Source organism: Perca fluviatilis, chromosome 23 (assembly GCF_010015445.1).
Source record: "Perca fluviatilis chromosome 23, GENO_Pfluv_1.0, whole genome shotgun sequence".
Taxonomy (NCBI): Eukaryota; Metazoa; Chordata; class Actinopteri; order Perciformes; family Percidae; genus Perca; species Perca fluviatilis.
Window position 1 is genome coordinate 20,316,093 of NC_053134.1, and position 19,043 is coordinate 20,335,135.

The window sequence follows — 19,043 nt, forward strand, 5'->3', positions numbered from 1 at the left end:
ACACCGCATCTCTTAACCAGCCGCGGCTGTGGTCCTCAGGGAGCGGGACTGCTATCAATATCATGACGTTTAGACACTGAAAAAGCCCATTAGGAGACAACAATCCACCCCTGAACACCCCACCCACCCAAATCAGATCTCCCATGAGACTGAGGGGGTTAGGTGAAAGAGGAGGAGGAGTTGAAGAGCAGAGCAGAGCAGAAGGAGAGGAGGCGAGGGGGTGAAGTGTGGAATGTCGCCATGTACTGTAAGCCATTTTTGCAGTTGCTGTGCGCACGCGCCTTGCGTTTTTTTAATCGTCATCGCAATATCAACTGGGCTCAACATATGTATCGCGAAAGGCTGCGACATATCGCGAAAGACATTCAGAGATTTCTTTTGCGTTAGTTGAAAGAAAACTGCACTTTAAAGTGTAACTGTCATTCTTATTTAGTGGTGCTTTTTATTGTCAATTCAATGTTCAATGAAAGAATGTTAGAAATGATTTCCTGTTATCGGTTTTAAATTCAACAAGCAATTTGTTGTATTTTAGCAGAATACTAAAAGCAGCAGAAAGGCAGAACTGAGTGCACTTTAACATCTGTTCATTTATCGCAAGTAATATCATTATCGCGATATTCAACAATGTTATGTGTCTGTGTGTGTGTGTGTGTGTGTGTGTGTGTGTGTGTGTGTGTGTGTGTGTGTGTGTGTGTGTGTGTGTGTGTGTGTGTGTGTATACGCACGCGTCTCACCTCCATGGAGATCCGCCGGTGCATGCGGTTCCTCAGACAGACGCCAGTCGGAGACTGCACCTCGTCTGAAGACGTTCCCGATGCCTGGTCGCTCTCCCCATCGGAGCCCATCTTCAGGTTCTCGTGCACAATATCTAAGACAGAATGAGAATGACAAAATACGTTACATAACCGCAGAAAGATACAGAATTACATTATGTCATTGGATATTTTCCAACACGGTGCAAAATGGCATTGGACAACTCACAGTACAGTTGTCCCTTGATTATAAATCACCTGGTCCAGTCCATCTAATGTGATGGATAGGTTGCAGTAGTTTGATTGATATTACGTAACACTTTACTTCAAGTCCCCCATTTAGCATTTTTTTAAGCACTATATAAATATTTCATAAGACTAAGAGCAATTTATAATGATTTATAAACCATTAAATATTTAACTTCGGTTTATAAATGCTTAAAAGAGGGACTTGGGAGTAGAAATGATTAGGGCCACTGAACCACGAACGCCGCGCTTGAGCTATGTTACTGGTTACTGGTTGTTACTGTTACTGGCGTTCGTGGTTCGACTGGTCGGGACTGTCTTCCCAAAATGGCGCATGCCTGTATACATGAACGGAATACACGAATCTTTTTAATAAACTGTCTGTACACTTACAAAGTTCTCATTGCTTCGGTTTACATGTGGGGACCCTCATTATGCTACCGTGGAAGTGCGGTGCTATTTTGAGCCTTGTTAGTGGTGTAGAAATAGAGATTTCTTTTTACTTTACCCTCTGCCCTGTCGACTAGCGTTATAAGCTAATTAGCGGTTTGGGCTAACACTGGTCACATTCGATTAGCATGAAAACAAATCCCAGAGAACGGTCGACTCGGTACACTAACCCCTAGGTTCATTTTGCGCCGGATTTGTCCTTTAAGTTGAAGAGACCATTTTAACAGCCGACATTTTGACTTGTCAAACAGGCGTCACTAACAACATTATGGATTGCTGCGTTAAGACTGCATTAACCGCTGGAGCAGAGGCACGGTTAATGTTATTAGTTCCACCTGTGGTTTCCCTGTCTGCTGTGACAAATCGGATTAATTTTGAAACGACAGAAGAATTAAGTGTCCCGGATGTTGCAAGGCAGGAACGATTTATTCAGAGAGCAAAAAAAGAAATATGATGATAGACAGACTTTTGACAGGGGAGGAAAAGAAAAACAGAGCAGAGAAATGAGAGGTGAGAGAAGAAATCTTTTATTGATGGAGATTAATTATGGGGTTTTAATTATTTCAAACGTGACAATCCGGATTATTTCTTCAAATATCTCACCAAAGAGTCTAGATTTTGAGGAAAGAATGATTGTGGTTTTGCACCCTAACACAGCTCTTACTTTATGCACCTTATGTACAAACCTCACTTGATAAAGTCCTACTTCATTACAGCCCCAAAAATGTGAAATTCTTTGCCCCAGAATGTGAACTGGTCTGTGGTCATCTGGTTAAAAAACTAAAGCCTCCTCAGGTGAAAGGAAATGCTGATCCACTTATTAGAAACGGAGACATTTTCAGGACTTTCCTCTTGGGCTGACCTGTCCACTCTGCATGTCACTCGGTTTCTCTGCTTCTTCTCCATTAGTACTTTGGTTTTGTGGAAGAACTTGATATATGACAGGAGGTCTTTAAATTGAATAGAACATTCAAATTCAGTATGTCACTGGAATGTACCATAATAGAGACAAGACATGTCGCTCAAAAAAAATAAAAAAAGAGCAAGACAGGAGATGGGGGAAGGTGAGGGAGGTACGAAGAAATAGAAAAGGAGGAAAAGGAAACTGTTACAAGGTTTCCATCTGCTCCACATCTTCTTACTTTCTCAACCCCTTTCCTGAAAAACCATCCTCATTTTGTTCATCTATTTTTCTCTCTTTTGCCTCTACAACCACCCACCTTCATCCATCTCCTGTCTTCCCCAGGGGCCTCGTTTATCCACAATGCATACACACAGTTTTGGGCATTTAACGTTCGTACACTCACTTCTACATGTAGAAGAAAGAATAGAAGAAAAAATAAAATAAAAATCGGGTTGATCATCTTCCTCTTGTGCTTAAGAATGTGCGTACGCGGGTGTAATAGCGAGAACCGAATTCCTAAATTTCAGACACACAATTTTTCAGCAAATTGCCATTCAATGTATTTACATTCTGTAATTCCTTCTCTATCTAGTATCTAGTATCTTTGCATTGGTAGAGGCAGGGTCCGCCATTCCCACGCAGGGTTCAGATTTCTGCACGAGGGCTTCACAGGAAATGATGCAAATATGTTAATTCTATTTCCCTAATATCAGCCTCACCGTTACCGTTTATTTCTCCTACTGCTGTAACCTGTATAATGTTACAACAATGAGCAATTTCAAAGAGAGTTTTTAAAATGAATATATTGAATGGTGGTTATGAAGGCGATTGTATTGTGTACTGTATTGTATTGTTCTTGGGGCTATATGTTATGTCCAGTTTGGACGGGTTATTATTCGGTTTGATTTAACTGACAGATGAAACGTGGACACCGGCAGGTAACAGCTGGAAAAGAAAAGCAAATGTGTGTATGTATGCATTTCTGTATATGGGTTAGGGGTGCAAGATATATCAACTCAATATCGTTATCGCAATATATCGAAAGTGTCGCAATAAGTATGCAATATTTTGTGGAGCGCTGCGTCTCGTCCGTTGGTTGTGTTTGATTTAGAGCCCGCTTGAAACGCTATAATGATCATGTTTCGTTGGCCAGTTACCGTGCCACTTGCACATGTTAGTCCTCGTCAGTACACGGGTCCACTACGTGACAAACCCTATGGAGTGTACCACCTGTGTGCATATTTCAACAGAATTACAGTGAACACAATTATTCTCTTTATTTATTTTATACTGTCCAACCAGTGAAACATGTCCTGTTCTCTTTATTTATATATTTTATACTGTCCAACCAGTAAAACATGTCCTGTTCCCTTTATTTTATACTGTCCAACCAGTAAAACATGTCCTGTTCTCTTTTTTTATTTTATACTGTCCAACCAGTAAAACATGTCCTGTTCTCTTTTTTTATTTTATACTGTCCAACCAGTAAAACATGTCCTGTTCCCTTTTTTATTTTATACTGTCCAACCAGTAAAACATGTCCTGTTCTCATTATTTATGTATTTTTATACTGTCCAACCAGTAACACATGTCCTGTTCCCTTTATTTATGTATTTTTATACTGTCCAACCAGTAAAACATGTCCTGTTCCCTTTATTTATGTATTTTTATACTGTCCTACCAGTAAAACATGTCCTGTTCTCTTTATTTATGTATTTTTTACTGTCCAACCAGTAAAAAATGTCCTGTTCCCTTTATTTATGTATTTTTATACTGTCCTACCAGTAAAACATGTCCTGTTCCCTTTATTTATGTATTTTTATACTGTCCAACCAGTAAAACATGTCCTGTTCCCTTTATTTATGTATTTTTATACTGTCCTACCAGTAAAACATGTCCTGTTCTCTTTATTTTATACTGTCCTACCAGTAAAACATGTCCTGTTCTCTTTATTTTATACTGTCCAACCAGTAAAACATGTCCTGTTCTCTTTATTTATGTTATGCTGTCCAACCAGTAAAACATGTCCTGTTCTGTAGACATGGACCTTATTTATTCATTCATGGTGTACCAGTCCAATATGACATATATATCAGTTAAAATAAACCTTGTATTGTAAGAAAACTTGTTTAATTTGTTATGAATCTATTTTGATGTGTTTTCCCGTAACTTTTGTAATTTTACATGTTTAAAAATATCGAAATTAATCAATGTCATGCAACCCTAATGTATGTATGCATGTGTATGTGTGCATGTAAGTATGTATATACGCATGTACAGTATGTATGCATGTGTGTACATCTATAAACAAATGAAGAATTAAAAAGTTGTTTTAACTTCTTTCTACTCTTTTTGAACATGGAAATCCTTATTTGAATCATTTACGATAACTTCTAAAAGATATGTTTGCTGAGTATTTAGTTTTTCTTGGTTTTTCCTCGCTTGTGCTGAAATGTACACGTTCTTATTTATCTTTTAACTTTTCATTTTTTAACATGTTCAAAATAAACTAAACTACTACTAAGCTGCTGAGGCCACATTTCCTACTGCTGCTGCTTCACGTTAAAAGCTTTCAACTGGCAAAATACAGGGTGGCTTTTATTGCGAACCAATCAGAGGACCTTTTATGGCGTTCTGGGCGCCGTTTCTAACGTAAACAAGCCCGTACGTGCATACGCACGTGTGTAGAACAGGTGAGATTCGTCATTATTCTCTGCTTAAAAGGTGTGAGTATGCACGTTTGATAAATCGTTCCGACACGCACATTTAGAGCGCGTTCCAACCATGCTTTGATAAGTTAGGACCCAGGAGATTAAAACCTTCTAGAAACTTTCTGTCTTCTCTCCCTTTTTCTTCCCTACAGCTCTAACACTTCCCTCCTCCTAACCTTGTTGCTTTCTCTATGAACACCTTGCAAACAACTCGTTCTCGCCCCACTTTCCTCCTTCAACTTGTCTCCTCTTTGAAAACCAAATGATCTCTCTTCCCTTTTTCTGTCACTTCTCGGTCTCTCATTTGCATGTTTCTTGGCCGACTTCACTTCCCACTTCAACATTCCCTTTTCGCTCTACATATTTCTCCTTTGCTCCTATCTTGTTTTCTCTCTTGCATGATTTTCATAGGCAGCAGCCAATCTGGCTCCTTCTGTGGCTTCAACACATTCCTTCTCTACCTGTGCTTTTTTCTAACTTGTTCTTCTCCAAAGCCTCCAATTGATCACATCTGTCCTACATTCTTTTCCTTTCAACATCCTTTTGCTTTCACATACCTCTTCATTATCTCATGCTATTTTATGTATTCCCTCATCTTGTCCAAAAAACTCCCAAAGTTATTCTCACAATAATATTTTCACTTTCTCCCATCATCCTTTCACCTCCCAACAGTCAAACCTGATTCCTTCTCTTCGAAAACCCTCCCAAAAGTTGTTTCCTAATCTTTCTACATTGTTTTTCTTTGGCTTTTACATGTCCCTAATCTTCTCTTGGCTCACTTCTACCTCCCTCCAGAAACGCTGAAGGATTGGTTCTCCACCCTTTCTTTCCTGATCATCTCCACACACCCTCCCTTCACTTCCCTCCCTTTCTTGCGAGTATTTTGTACTTGCTGAGACTTTCTCTCCCTACTAACCCCCATTTTCCACCGAGTAATCGCAGCCATTCAAGTCAATGCTTGGTATTCCACCAGCTGCGCCGCAGCGCGTCCCAGAAGCGTGCGTGAAGAGGCTCTCCGCTCCACCAAAGATCTGCGCCAGGTCTATTTTCACGCGGGCCGTTGGGACAGCCGGGCAGGAAGTGAAACAAATGTTTGTTTAAGGTAGCATCTGTCTGGTACAGTGAAGTGTATCTGATCATACAGGTTGTAAAATCAATAATGAGTTTCTCTGCTGGAACGCCCAGGAGGAAATTCAACCCCGAGGCGGGGAGCGATGGATGGATGGCACTGTGATACCTTCACTGTGTCTTTGAGTCTTCCACATTTTATTCAGACTGTACAATCTTTTGCCAAGAAACAGCTGATACATGTGGATACAGTTTAAGTGCCTTAGTGTGTTTAAGTTATTAGTTATAATGATGGAGCCAAAACTGAGTATCTGCTGATGTAGTGTCTCACTTTGATAAGGAGATTTTCAAAGTAGAGTAAACACTGAAGTAGGCCTCCTATAAAATTAGTAAATCACAGAATAGGCTTATATATAACACGGTCACTGATTAAGAAATGTCTTGATATATGGATAGAATTTTCTTATCTAAAATGTTTCATTTTATTCTACGTATTTAGAAATTATGAATCAAACAAACAAAACAATGTATTTTGCTAATTTGACGCTAGATGTCAAGCTGAATTTTGTTATATCATTAAAGCAAAACTAAATGTATTAAAAAGAGAAAAGTGAAGGCATCTCTCTCTCTCTCTCTCTCTCTCTCTCTCTCTCTCTCTCTCTCTCTCTCTCTCTCTCTCTCTCTCTCTCTCTCTCTCTCTCTCTCTCAAATACCGAGATATGATTTTTGGTCCCTATCACCCAGCCCTACAATCTTATATTTAAGATTTACTTTCATTTTGTGCCAATCCATAATGTACATGTTGTGTGATTATTCTCTGAATAAGTAAAAAGTCTCAACTATCTGGTGGCACTTGAGGAAAAGTCAGGAGATCACCTACGTTATAGGGTGGAACCATGATGAATATATGAACCACATGTCATGAGTTAATCAACTAATGCTTTTAGCTCCATCTTGAGCCCACCACAACCTGTCAATTGTAGGTAAAGAAGCTGTGACGCCAAGTTATGCGATAAGCTAACTCAGAACATTGGTCAATGAGACAGGATCTGTAGGTGTGGCGCACAGACAGACATAGTTAAAGATTCCCAGCAACTAACTAGCTTGGACGTACGACCTGTCCTCATCTGAGTAGGAGAACGAAAATGTGCTGCTTTTCAAAGTGCTAGTTGATGCAATTTAACAAACTAATAAGCGTTAAATGTGACTGTGTGCCCGTCCCTCCAGATCCTGCCAGGCTTGCTTGACGGAATATTCAAAAAAAGTCCAGGAGGAGGGGAAGATTCTGATACCCACAACACTTTGGTCCTCCGTTTCATACTATCCCCTGAATCATCTCATCACCCTTTGGGCTGAAACTCACTGCTACGCCTCCAGTGTGATGAATCAGCTCACGCAGGAAACCTGCGTCAAGTTTGACCAGCTGTCACTCGGGTGATAAACAGCCCTGCGAAGAGAGAAGCTGCTAACGGGAAAGACACCCAGTCACTCTGGCCAGGAGCGGGTGTTCGGAAAATGAGAGGCCGGATGGAAATCTCACGACTTCAACACGTTTCCTGTTTGTTCCCGGATGCCATCTGCTCTCCCACTACTTATTTCCTTCCATGTGTGTGTGCGTGTGCGAGTGTGTGTGGCGCGTGTCTCTCTCACCAAGACGACTACCGTTGCGTGGCATTGCCATGAAGGAACCCAGGGAGCCGCCGATAACGCTGTGCGGCCGGCGGAGCGGAGGCTTCTTGAAGGAGCCGGTGTACTGGTGCAGGAAGGAGTGCATGCTGTGGGAGGTGGGGGGGCGGCCGTTCCTCATGAAGGGCTCTGAAACACAACAGAGCACAGACATGTTATCATTCCTGGTGTTCTGAACGTCAGCAGAGGCTCTCCAATAACCCCAACATGGGGAGCAAAAATATCATCTCTCATCTTCTTCAACCCATTGCAGTGCATTCTTCATTTCAAACGCATGCTGTGTGGCTAAGCTTTGTTACCTACAGAACTTCATTTGACATTTAAGTCCAAGTCCCGATGTTTTTTTTCAAAAATACCAAACGTCAGGCTAAATCATGGCGAAATGTACAAATGAATGGACCTGGACATCAAAAATATTCTCCAAAAGTATATAATAATATAATAATGGACTCAATATGAGCAGAGAACTGTTGCGCTACTCAAGTGACAAATGAATAGGGTGGCCGGGTTTGCTCAGTTGGTAGAGCGGGCGCCCATATGTAGAGGTTTACTCCTCGACACAGCTGCCGCGGGTTCGACTCCGACCCGCGGCCCTTTGCTGCATGTCATTCCCCCCTCTCGCTCCCCTTTCATGTCTTCATCTGTCCTGTGAAAATAAAGGCCTAAAAAAATGCCCCCAAAAAATAATCTTAGGCCGATACCGATTATTAGTAGTTAATAAAACCGAGAGCCAATAATTGGAACCGATATGCAAAATTTAGATGCTTTAAGCAATGATTTAATAAATTAGAAACTTTCAACATGAAACCCAGTAAAAGAGAGTCAGATAGTGCTGTGGGCGGGACATTAAGGCAGACTCAGTGATGAGTGAAACCGAAGCAGAGGGACAGACACAGAGCTGTAGGCGACCCAGAGTAGAAAGTTTATCGGCTATCAAGCAAATAAATTGCTGATACAGATAATCTGCAAACTGCCAACAAACAGCCTGATAACAGGCCAGGGCCTGTTACTTTATCAATAAGCAAAACATCAGCCTCACTCACAGGCCTCAATAAGCAATCACAAACCCTGTAAGCAGATATTACGGCCCAGTGTTCTGCCTGTGGGCATAATGGCAGTCAGAGTCCAGCCATATGAAATAGTCCCATTCTGATCTGCATTAGACAGGCCGTAAGTCTCTTGCATCTTGTGGGTTTATCTTTCTGCTCCTGGCAACTTTCTGTAGTTCATCTGACCTTTTCAACTCTGAGCTCACAGGCTGTGCTGTGTTCCCACCTGCCAACCTCACAAATTAACATTATGCTGCCCTCAGGTGCTTGTCAGTCGTTTTAGAATTACAAGTTGAGCACGCATGAATCATATTAACAAGGTAGTAAAAATGTCAGAGCTAGTTAGGATTTGTATGCTTTTATGAGCAGGGAATAGAAACCTTTTCAGCAATCGACAGTAAATAATGATACAATATTTGTCATATTTCAATTTAAGAGTTATTGGTTCATATATAAAACAGTACTTCATTTTAACAATTCTTATAAAGCAGGGCTTATGGCAGAATTGTGTTTAGCCAAGTCAGACTCAAACATGTACACCTTTCACTGATTTTCAGAAAAGAATGATAAAATACAGCATGTAAAGAAATAGTTTGATGTTATGAGAAATACACTTATTCTTGCTAAGAGAGTTCAATGAAAAATCTATACCAATTTTATGTCTGAATGCTAAATATAAAGCTATGGCCAGCAGATGGTTAGCTTAGCTAAGGTAACAAAATCAAAACTAACTGATTATTATCTATTATAATAATTCCAGTCTTTGGGCTAAGCTAAGCTAACCAGCTGCAGCTACATATCTAACAAACAGGAATGAAAGTGGTATTGATATTCTCATCAAACTCTTGGCAAGAAAGCTAGTTTCCCAAAATGTCGAACTATTCCTTGAAAAAGGGCTGAGTGAGTAGTATTAACATTAACCAATCAGAATGGAGACCTGTGGACTTGATAAGATAGATTACGGTTTCATATTTTCTTCTTCATTTGGCGTGCACCATTATTAATTAACCACATGATTATTTTAAAGACAGGAAGGGCCTGACCTTTGACCTCGATTACTGCTGGAACTAGCTAAAGTTTCTTCTCTCCTGCTTGAAGTTATTGCAAGTCTCTCTTGATACGAAGTGACAGCCAAACTACTGATGGGAAGCATTCTGTAAAGATGGACGTGCGTGTCTATTTAATCTGGCAGCTGTCAATCACAAGTGGCAGCCAATCACTTTACGGTGTCTATCACACCAGGAGCTCATTTAAGACAAACTGTACTGTCATGCTAAAACAGGCAGAAAGTTCCATAACAGATGTCAGGGAAAGTGTTTGCCAATGTGTGTCATAATACATTACCTTGTCAGCTGCTATCTGTTTGTGTGCGCGCGTGTGTGTGTGTGTGTGTGTGTGTGTGTGTGTGTGTGTGTGTGTGTGTGTGTGTGTGTGTGTGTGTGTGTGTTGACTGTGGTTAAGTAGCTCCTACTAGAAATAAAATGGATGAAAGGACATTAAACTGTTTGCTGTGGTCATTTAGTACAATCAAAATGGAGATTGTTGGAGATTGCAGACTAGTGTATCTGGGTACACTAGTCTTTGTACCCAGTCTGTTTATTGATTCTAAAAAAATTAAAAAAATGATCTCCAATTGTGTCAGAGCTAGTTTAGCTAATTTTAGACATATAAGACACCAGTTACCAATAGCCGCAGCTAAACTGTTTTTGCATTCAATGATCTTCTCACATTTATTTTACTGTTCTACAAGCTGGTCCCAGGCAGGTGGGACTACACTAAAACCCTTATGTACCCTTTACAAACAAGGTGTGAAAGTTCTTGACAAAAAAAACAAGAAACTACCATCACTGCACGATTATAAAAAAAAACACAACCTATTAACCGTTGACAGTTTTCTCTGTTTTGCAGACATGTGCCTGATGTATAAATTGACCCATGATCTTGCACCAACCCCACTCAAGCAATGTGTGTCATTTTGCAGAGATAATGTAAGGGTGTAAGAGGTGACTGTTACACTCAATTTAGGAAGACTAAATTTGGTCAATCAGCTTTTTCATTTACTGTAGTAGAAAAGTGGAACTTAATTCCACTTCACATTAGATATTGTGTAAGTCTCAGCAGTTTTAAAATGTCCTTAAAAACTTGGCTGAAGGCAAATCAACTATGTGATCATTGATCTTTTTATAACATGGAATGTATATTTTGTATTCTGGTTTATATGTGATGTAATGCTTGTCACATGTTGTTTGTTGTTTACCTGTTTTGATAGTATTGTCTGTATTGTCTATAATGTCCTTTTATCTCCCTTGCCCAGGGACCACAGATGTAAATTAGCTGTATAGCTAACTCTGGTACAGGGCCTGAACTGTGCATGGTCCCTGACAAATAAACTAATAAAATAAAAAAAATAGTGGTATCTCCACTAGCCGTTATCAGGTTCTCTTCACTGACCACTGACAAGCAAAGAAAACAGGCTACACCCTCCTACAACTGTGATGGCTGCACCTGATTGGACGAATGCGTCACAAGGGTCTGTCTGCTCCAGGGTTTCAATACCGACCATAATGGCAGCTTGTTTGGAATACAATCTCTTATATTACGAAAACAGTTCACGGATACGTGTTTCTGAAAAATTTTATGCAAGAAATAGGCTACGTAGTTGCTGAATCGGTCTTCATTTCAGATAGACAATGGTCAGATTAAAAGATTTTCGTCAGCTTTTGAGAGTAGGCGAGTCGAGCTGCCCGCTCCTCATTTGCATAAAGTTGACTGGATTCAACTTTATGCTGACAAGGAGCGGGTGGCTTGATGCCCAGCTTCTCCAAGGTCCCCGCGACGCTACCAGAGTGCATTGCATGGTTTCTCCCATAGAAATGAATGGGAAGCGTGGATTTGACGTTGACAGCGAACACGCACTATAAGAGCCACTGGCAGCGGGTCAGCGGACTGTTAGACCCAGTCTGATGTTCAGCTCGTTTCCTGTCACCAATGCAGCATAAAAGCACAGCGCAACCAGCAAGCCAGCCAGCCAGCGGACAACTGGCTGATAGCTAGCTTGCTAACTCCGCCATGCCCCCATGCCACACAGATCACAGTAGACGAGCTGAACAAAGTTGTCACTCATCTGGCGATAGCAATGTACTTTGTGTGGATGAAGCACTAAGTTGTTAAATTTGACTCATCTTTGCCTCGTAAAGTTCTACTCCACTGCTCGTTTGTCCATTACGGAAAAACCTCACCTCCCTGAATTGAAAAAGTCGGTTTATACGGAAGTTTGTACGGAGGTTGGTCCATGTACACATAATAACAGCTGCCGCTCTGACCATTCTGCTACGTTGATTTGAATGGAAATGGCCTTTCTATCAGTTTTATTTCTATGGTGCTCTTATTTCTGTTGATAGAGAGCTACTCACTGGAAGTCCATTACAGCCGTTACTGACACACATGCTGTACTCGTTCTCTCTTCATCAACTTCCACGCTTCATAATTTAAATACCCCTGAGAGCTACCAAGAAACTGAAAGCTCTATATATATATATATATATATATATATATATATATATATATATATATGTGTGTGTATATATATATGTATATGTGTATGTGTGTGTGTGTGTGTGTGTTGTGTGTGAAAAGTGTGTGTTGTTTTTTTTTTTTTTTTTTTTTTTGTTTTTGTGTGTGTTTGTGTGTGTGTGTGTTTCGCAGGGGGTTTTGTGAAAAACCCCCCCGGGGGTTTTTTTTTTTTTGTTTTTTTTGTGGCACTGATTCTCTACAACCAGTCTGATGTTTTTTACAGTATGAACTGTAGCTTATCCATTAGGAATTTTTGACCCCATTTTTTTTTTTTTTTTTTTTAAAAAGGTGACCTGCCATACAAAACCGTTTTTACTTGCATTTTTTGAAATATGTTAGGTCCATATGTGTTTGTGTTATGTTGTGAATGTGAAAATGAACTGCTACCTCCTCTGTCCGCTCTAGCCACTGAAAAGGAATAAGCAGAGAAATCAGGCCAATTACAAAAGCTGGTCAGTCTGACATCATACTGCCTGAGCTCATTACTATTCATTAGCTCGCTCAGTTGGGCTGGGTAAAGGATTCTGACAGCCAGGCTCTCATTGGCTAGCTGTTAGCCAATCAGATTCAAACAGCTTAGCTTGTTGAATATTAATGAGAACTGGCAGAAATCGAGCCGAGTCTTCCTATAGGCTTTCTATACCACGCTAGAATGGCTTGAAACAAGGTAACCAAGGCATATTGTCCACAAAGAAATGTTACAGAGTCCATAGTAGAACTTCAGACATAACCACAAAGTAATGAAATACGTGTGGCAGGGCACCTTTAAGGAGAAGATCAATTTAAACCGATTTGTCAAGCACATTTTAGGTTCTCATACACTCAAAAGTTTTCTGCTGCAAGAAGATAATAGTATACAGTAGTTAACAGTAAATGAGGTCCTCTTGCTACAAGCACAGAAAATCTTCCAATTACACACAATGAATAAAAAAATAGGATAAAAATGCAAATGAGCTGATGTTTATACACCAGAGCCTCCTAGTAAAAACTATTTTTAAGATTTGCCTTTCACTAGGTTAAAGCTAGGGTAGGCAGTTTTCCTTTTTTGGGTCATTGGTCAAAAATTCTATAATAGTCTTTCAGCATATTGTAATTCAAGTAGTCTGCGATAAAACTAGACTTGTGCAGCTCCTCTTGGCTCTGTTTTCAGGCTTTTGAAAATCTAGCCTGTGACGGGAGACTTTGGCCAATCACAGGTCATTTCAGATAGAAGGCATTCCTATTGGCTGTTCTACAAATGCAGATGCGCATGCACATCCCTTCAGATGGTGATTCAACCCTGATTCAATGGCAGAAAATCCTGCAAAAAAAAAAAAAGTTGCTGTTCCAGCAATGGCAGCAACTGCCTACACTGCAAAGTAGCGCAAAAATAAGGAATACAGACTTTTCAAAAAGAGAGTCTAAAAGCGAGACTGACAATAAAGACGGATACAATTTCAGAGATGGAGAGAAAAAGTTTCTAATAGTTTAGCCGTCTGCTAACCGTAGCCAAAGGCTCACGGTTGGGGATAATTCTAGTTCATGTTTATGTAGCTATTTAAAACCTCGACTCACAGTATGCCATTGCAAAGAGCTTTATAGGCCCACATGTTTGCAAAGAAAACAGAATGGTAATTTTCATAAAATTGCCGCTACATAATGGCATCAGGATCACAATCACAATGGGGCTGATTGAAATGAATGGCGAAATACTCGTACAGGTTACTGTATGAAGGAAGGGGTTTGGGACAGAGAGAGGAGAGCTGTATTTTCTTTTCTTTTTTGCCTTTTCCGGAAAACTGCCCGACCTCAGCTTTAATGTCTTATTGGTGATTTTTTTCATCCGACACATTTACAGATTTGTTTTGAAAAACAAAAACTGAATATGTTGAATTTTTACCACTGTCCTTGGTGCCGCCGTCCTCGATGGTCATCTGCTCGGCCAGTTCAGACAGCGACTCGTCGATGGTCTGACTGGAGCGGAGTGTTAACGACAGGCGCTTCTTAATCCTCTTCATCTTCTCCATAGCAGGGCAGCGCACGGCCTGGGGACACACAGAAACACACAGTCAACTTTAATTCAGCAGAAATGGACTTATACACAAGTAGACAAACGCAACATTCAGAGGACTGTGTTGTTGTTTGTGTGTGTGTGTGTGTGTGTGTGTGTGTGTGTGTGTGTGTGTGTGTGCGTGCACTGCGGGGGGGGGGATTGCACAAGCCTCTGTACAATCCAAAATTTCTCAGCTCATGAATAACATAAAGCTGCTTTTAATCCAATATTCATTCACTCTGCAAATGCTGGAACAGCACATGAATAAAGCATGAACAAAGCATGAATAAAGGATGAATATCACAGACTGGAATATCCAGCTGCTGTCACTTACACACACATTCACACATTTATACAAAAGGAGAAATTAATGAACTCTAATTGAAGGAGGAGAGAGTCAAATTGGTTAGCAGACACATACACACACACACACATATACACACACACACACACACACAAAGAGTGTTGTTCCAGACGGGTGTTTGTGATGACGCAGCAGTCAGCCAGGTCACAGGAAACACCTTGCTCGATCTGCCTCAAGCCAGTCCCTGCTCATTGTGTTGCTGTGTTAACGCCCCATGCAAGTGTGTGTGTGTGTGTGTGTGTGTGTGTGTGGAACGGGCACTCTGGGTAAGTGGAGGAAATGCAGTGAGGAAGCAGCAGCAGAAATGCCCCGCCCATCCCGCCCGACCCTCAGCGCAAAACAAACTGACCCCTGCTGTCACAATCTCTCGCTCTTGCTCGCTTACAGTCTCTCTCAAGGCCGTTAGCTCCCCTCATTCTCATGAGACACCATCTGCCTGTCTGCACCCCCCCACACACACACACTTCAGCAATTTGTCACTGCGTGGCGAGAAACACTTCATCCATCAGTGTTGGGACGTATGACCGCAACCGCACAACGACACACAACCACAACCTGTTTATCGGATTCGGTGTACTGCAACACACAGCATTTTGGGAGAACACAAACGCTTTGTAGGTTTGCGTGTGTGCATGTTTAGGGACATGACCCGAATATCCTCTCAGCTGGCAGCAGCTGGTCTAATTAAACCCTACAGGCTACTGGAAGAGGAATTTATTGATTAAAAGAGTTCGTTCCACAAATATTAACTGCACTGTAGGATTATCGTTTTAAAACAGGGTTCTTTAGGTTGTCGGTTAAGGACTTTGTTACTACGGCTGTCAGTCAAATCAAGTTGAATACCAGTCTGTAGTATGCTAGAACCCTAACAGGGGTTAGCAACCATTTTGGTTGCTGGAAATTCTGAGTAACCAACAGTTATTTGGGCTGGTGATGCAAAAAAAAAATTTGCATCACCAAATGGTCCAAATTTGACCATGTTCTTGGCTGTAGCAGTACTTTGCTTCATTGTTTATTACCTTTTTAATATGTTTATTGTTCACTGTATGCAACTTATACACCAAGGCAAATTCTTTGCAAGTGCAAACTTGCTTGGCAATAAATCTGATTCAGATTTAAAACCCTGTAATTATCTTAAGAGTCAACTGTTGTTTCCAAGGCCAAGAATGAACTGTGGAGCTTAACATTTACAACATGTGTTTTGGAATAATTGAAAGTTTAAACATTGACGGCTGGTGGCTCGAGGCTACACATCGGCGGCCCCATCTTGCACCCGGCGCAGCGCAAAGCCTAACGCAAGGGTCTTTGCTAGTTTAAGACCGACACAGTTGGCAATTTCTCTTCCAGCGCCCGCGTCGTTTAAATAGCAAATGCACCTGCGCCCATCTTGGCGCCCATGGGCGTGCTGGTCTTAAAGGGAGGTGTGTTCAGGTGAATTCTTGGCGTATTGCTATCTTGAGGCAGTGGGAAGTGATCGCGCCATTGACCAACAAAAACCTGGTCTAAAGTCAATAACGCAGCATTTCATTGTTATTTTAACAGCAAATTAGTAAAATGTGCCTAGGCTCGTGCACAGCGCGTGCACTATGCTTGTTACACACACAGGGAAGCGCAGCAGCACACACACACATACAAAAGATTACAAATGAAAATATTGCGGTGCAAATCCGCCATCATAATAGCACTGCGTCAATGTCCAAATGCGCCTCGCTTTTAAAAGGGAATGGGAGAGGAGACTCCGATTGGTTTATTGCATGTTATGCCCAAAACACACCTATGAATGAATGAAGACACTAAGTACAACCCTTTTGAACCATGCGCCCGGCGCACGGACCCTATTTTCTGCGGTCAAACTAGCAAAAGTGGATTTGGACTCGCCTTAAACGCACCTGCGCCATGCGCTTTACACCGTGCACTTAGATCGTTAAAATAGGGCCCCGGATGTGTTATGCTACCAGCGTTATGCTACCAGCATTATGCTACCAGCATAACACACCCGAATCTCTGAACTGCCGGTGGTCTAGTTACGGCTAATGCAAGTGGCAGGTTTTGACAAGGAAGAAGAATGCATGGAATAACAAAAGACAATATTTGCAGTGGTACGGTCGCCTCACACACAGGGATCGACCCCGCTGGTTGGCTTGGGCTCTTCTGTGTGGAGTTTCTGCATGTCCTCCCCGTTGTGACAACCTGGAAGGTATCACCAGTTTGCACCAGCTGTTCTAATCCTGTGGAACCGCCCCTTTCCAAACTGACGCATCAGCATTTGTCCCAGTTCGCGCCAGTTTAAAAAAAAAAAAAAAACACTTCCGTCTATAAGTCATTGAGTGGTACTTCATCTCATTGACGAGTAGAAGTAGAAGGAATTTCTGTTATGTCCATTATATATATATATATATATATATATATATATATATAGCCCACTTTTGAAAGGAAAGAAGTGTGTCATGCTGGCCCTATCGGCATGCTGATCTGATGACGGCGCACACACACACACACACACACACACACACACACACACACACACACACACACACACACAAAAGCTATCAGACAGTCTAGAAATGGGGAAAAGGGGGAAATAACATTCCAGCTAATGAGGCTGAAAATCCAGGTCGTAAAGATCACAATGCAGAAATATAATGACTGCATTGGGGAAACACTCTCAGACAACACATACACACTTTCTCTCCCTCACACACACACACACACACACACACACACACACACACACACACACACACACACACACACACACACACACACACACACACACACACACACACACACACACACACACACACACACACACACACACACACACACACACACACACACACACACACACTGTATGTGAGATAAGCGCTCTTTGTCTCCCTTACAGAGGAGTGTAACAGAGCCGGGTTTTATCTCTGCAGCAAACCAAAACAAAGAGGCTCATGTGATGTGTGTGCGAGTGTGTGTATGTGTCTGTGTGTGTTGAGATTACAGCATCTGGCACATATGAATGAAGAGAGAGAGAGAGAGAAGAGTGTGTGTGTGGGGGAATCCAACATGAAAAGCAGCACAAGCAATCTGCCGTCGACAGAGACATAGAAGGAGAACTGAGATCCCCCCCGACTCTCATTCCGTCTCTTTCATCATCAGCATCTCCAGAAATTCCTTTTCACACTTTTTGACCCACATTCCCGACAACCCCCACTTCATCCCTCCTCTGCTCCCTCCTATATGCCTCCCAAGTGCATTCTGGGTAGTATGGTGGAAGAAACTTCAAAGGGCAAGCGAGGGGGGAGACAACAGGCAACAAGGCCTAATTACTGGGCTGATAATTACACAGATACCCACCTTCCTACCTCTAGTCACTGCCTTCCTTCCATTCTACTTCTGTTTTCTTTTCTTTTTTACATTTTCTTCTCTTATTTCACAAATCCAATATCGGAATGAGGTAATGAAATGGAAAATGTGGCTTCACATCCAATCTCAGAGATGTGGGTGAAAGTGTGAAAGTGAAGAGGAAGAGTGGGAGGAGGAAGGAATAGGAGAGGAGAAAGTGAGTTCATTACAATGAACGGAGCCATAATGGAGTCTTTGTGTTTGGTTAAGAGCCATGAAATCTGCAGGCATGTACAGTGCTGCTGAGAGAGAGAGAGAGAGAGAGAGAGAGAGAGAGAGAGAGAGAGAGAGAGAGAGAGAGAGAGAGTGTGAGAGAGAGAGAGAGAGAGTGTAGGGGGGTGGCTCAACTCTACGTTAGGTTTGGTTTCAGTGACTAGTTTTTGTGTTCATAGCAGATTTGGGAATTAAAATCATTAACCTGTTTTAGTTGACCGATCACGTGTGAGTGTTCCCCCAAATCCAGTGGACCCTAAGGTGCATGTCTGCTTTGTCATTACTCATTAAATGTATGCTTTCAAAATTGAATTAGTTGTCAAGTAAGCGCTCCCCAAACCCACGTTCCTAAAACTGGTCATCAAGCCGATTACAATCACTTGGGTACGACTGAGATTGATCAAAACGCATCAAGTATCAAAAGAGTGTGTTACACTGACATCACATCTGGATCAAATTTAGATGCATTTTAATACACTTTTGGTTTTCTTTTCCATTGTGTAGTGGGGTGTTTTTTTTAGTGTGCTCCCAACATCTGACCAAGCATCAACTGTGTGTGCGCTCCTCAAAATGAATCCCATTATTAGCTGTGTTTGCTCCCT

At 41.5% G+C, this 19,043-nt stretch overlaps 1 protein-coding gene across 1 annotated transcript in view; it reads right to left on the reverse strand.

The window, feature by feature from the left end:
- cdk17 (cyclin-dependent kinase 17) overlaps positions 1-19,043 on the reverse strand; it is a 53,536-nt gene that overhangs the window by 15,001 nt on the left and 19,492 nt on the right. The window contains exons 2-4 of the mRNA XM_039791217.1: positions 14,319-14,463; positions 7,782-7,946; positions 735-868 (exon numbers count right to left, since the gene is read on the reverse strand). Coding sequence (XP_039647151.1) covers positions 735-868; positions 7,782-7,946; positions 14,319-14,445 — 426 coding nt within the window. The 5' untranslated portion in view covers positions 14,446-14,463. The remainder of the gene's footprint in view (positions 1-734; positions 869-7,781; positions 7,947-14,318; positions 14,464-19,043) is intronic.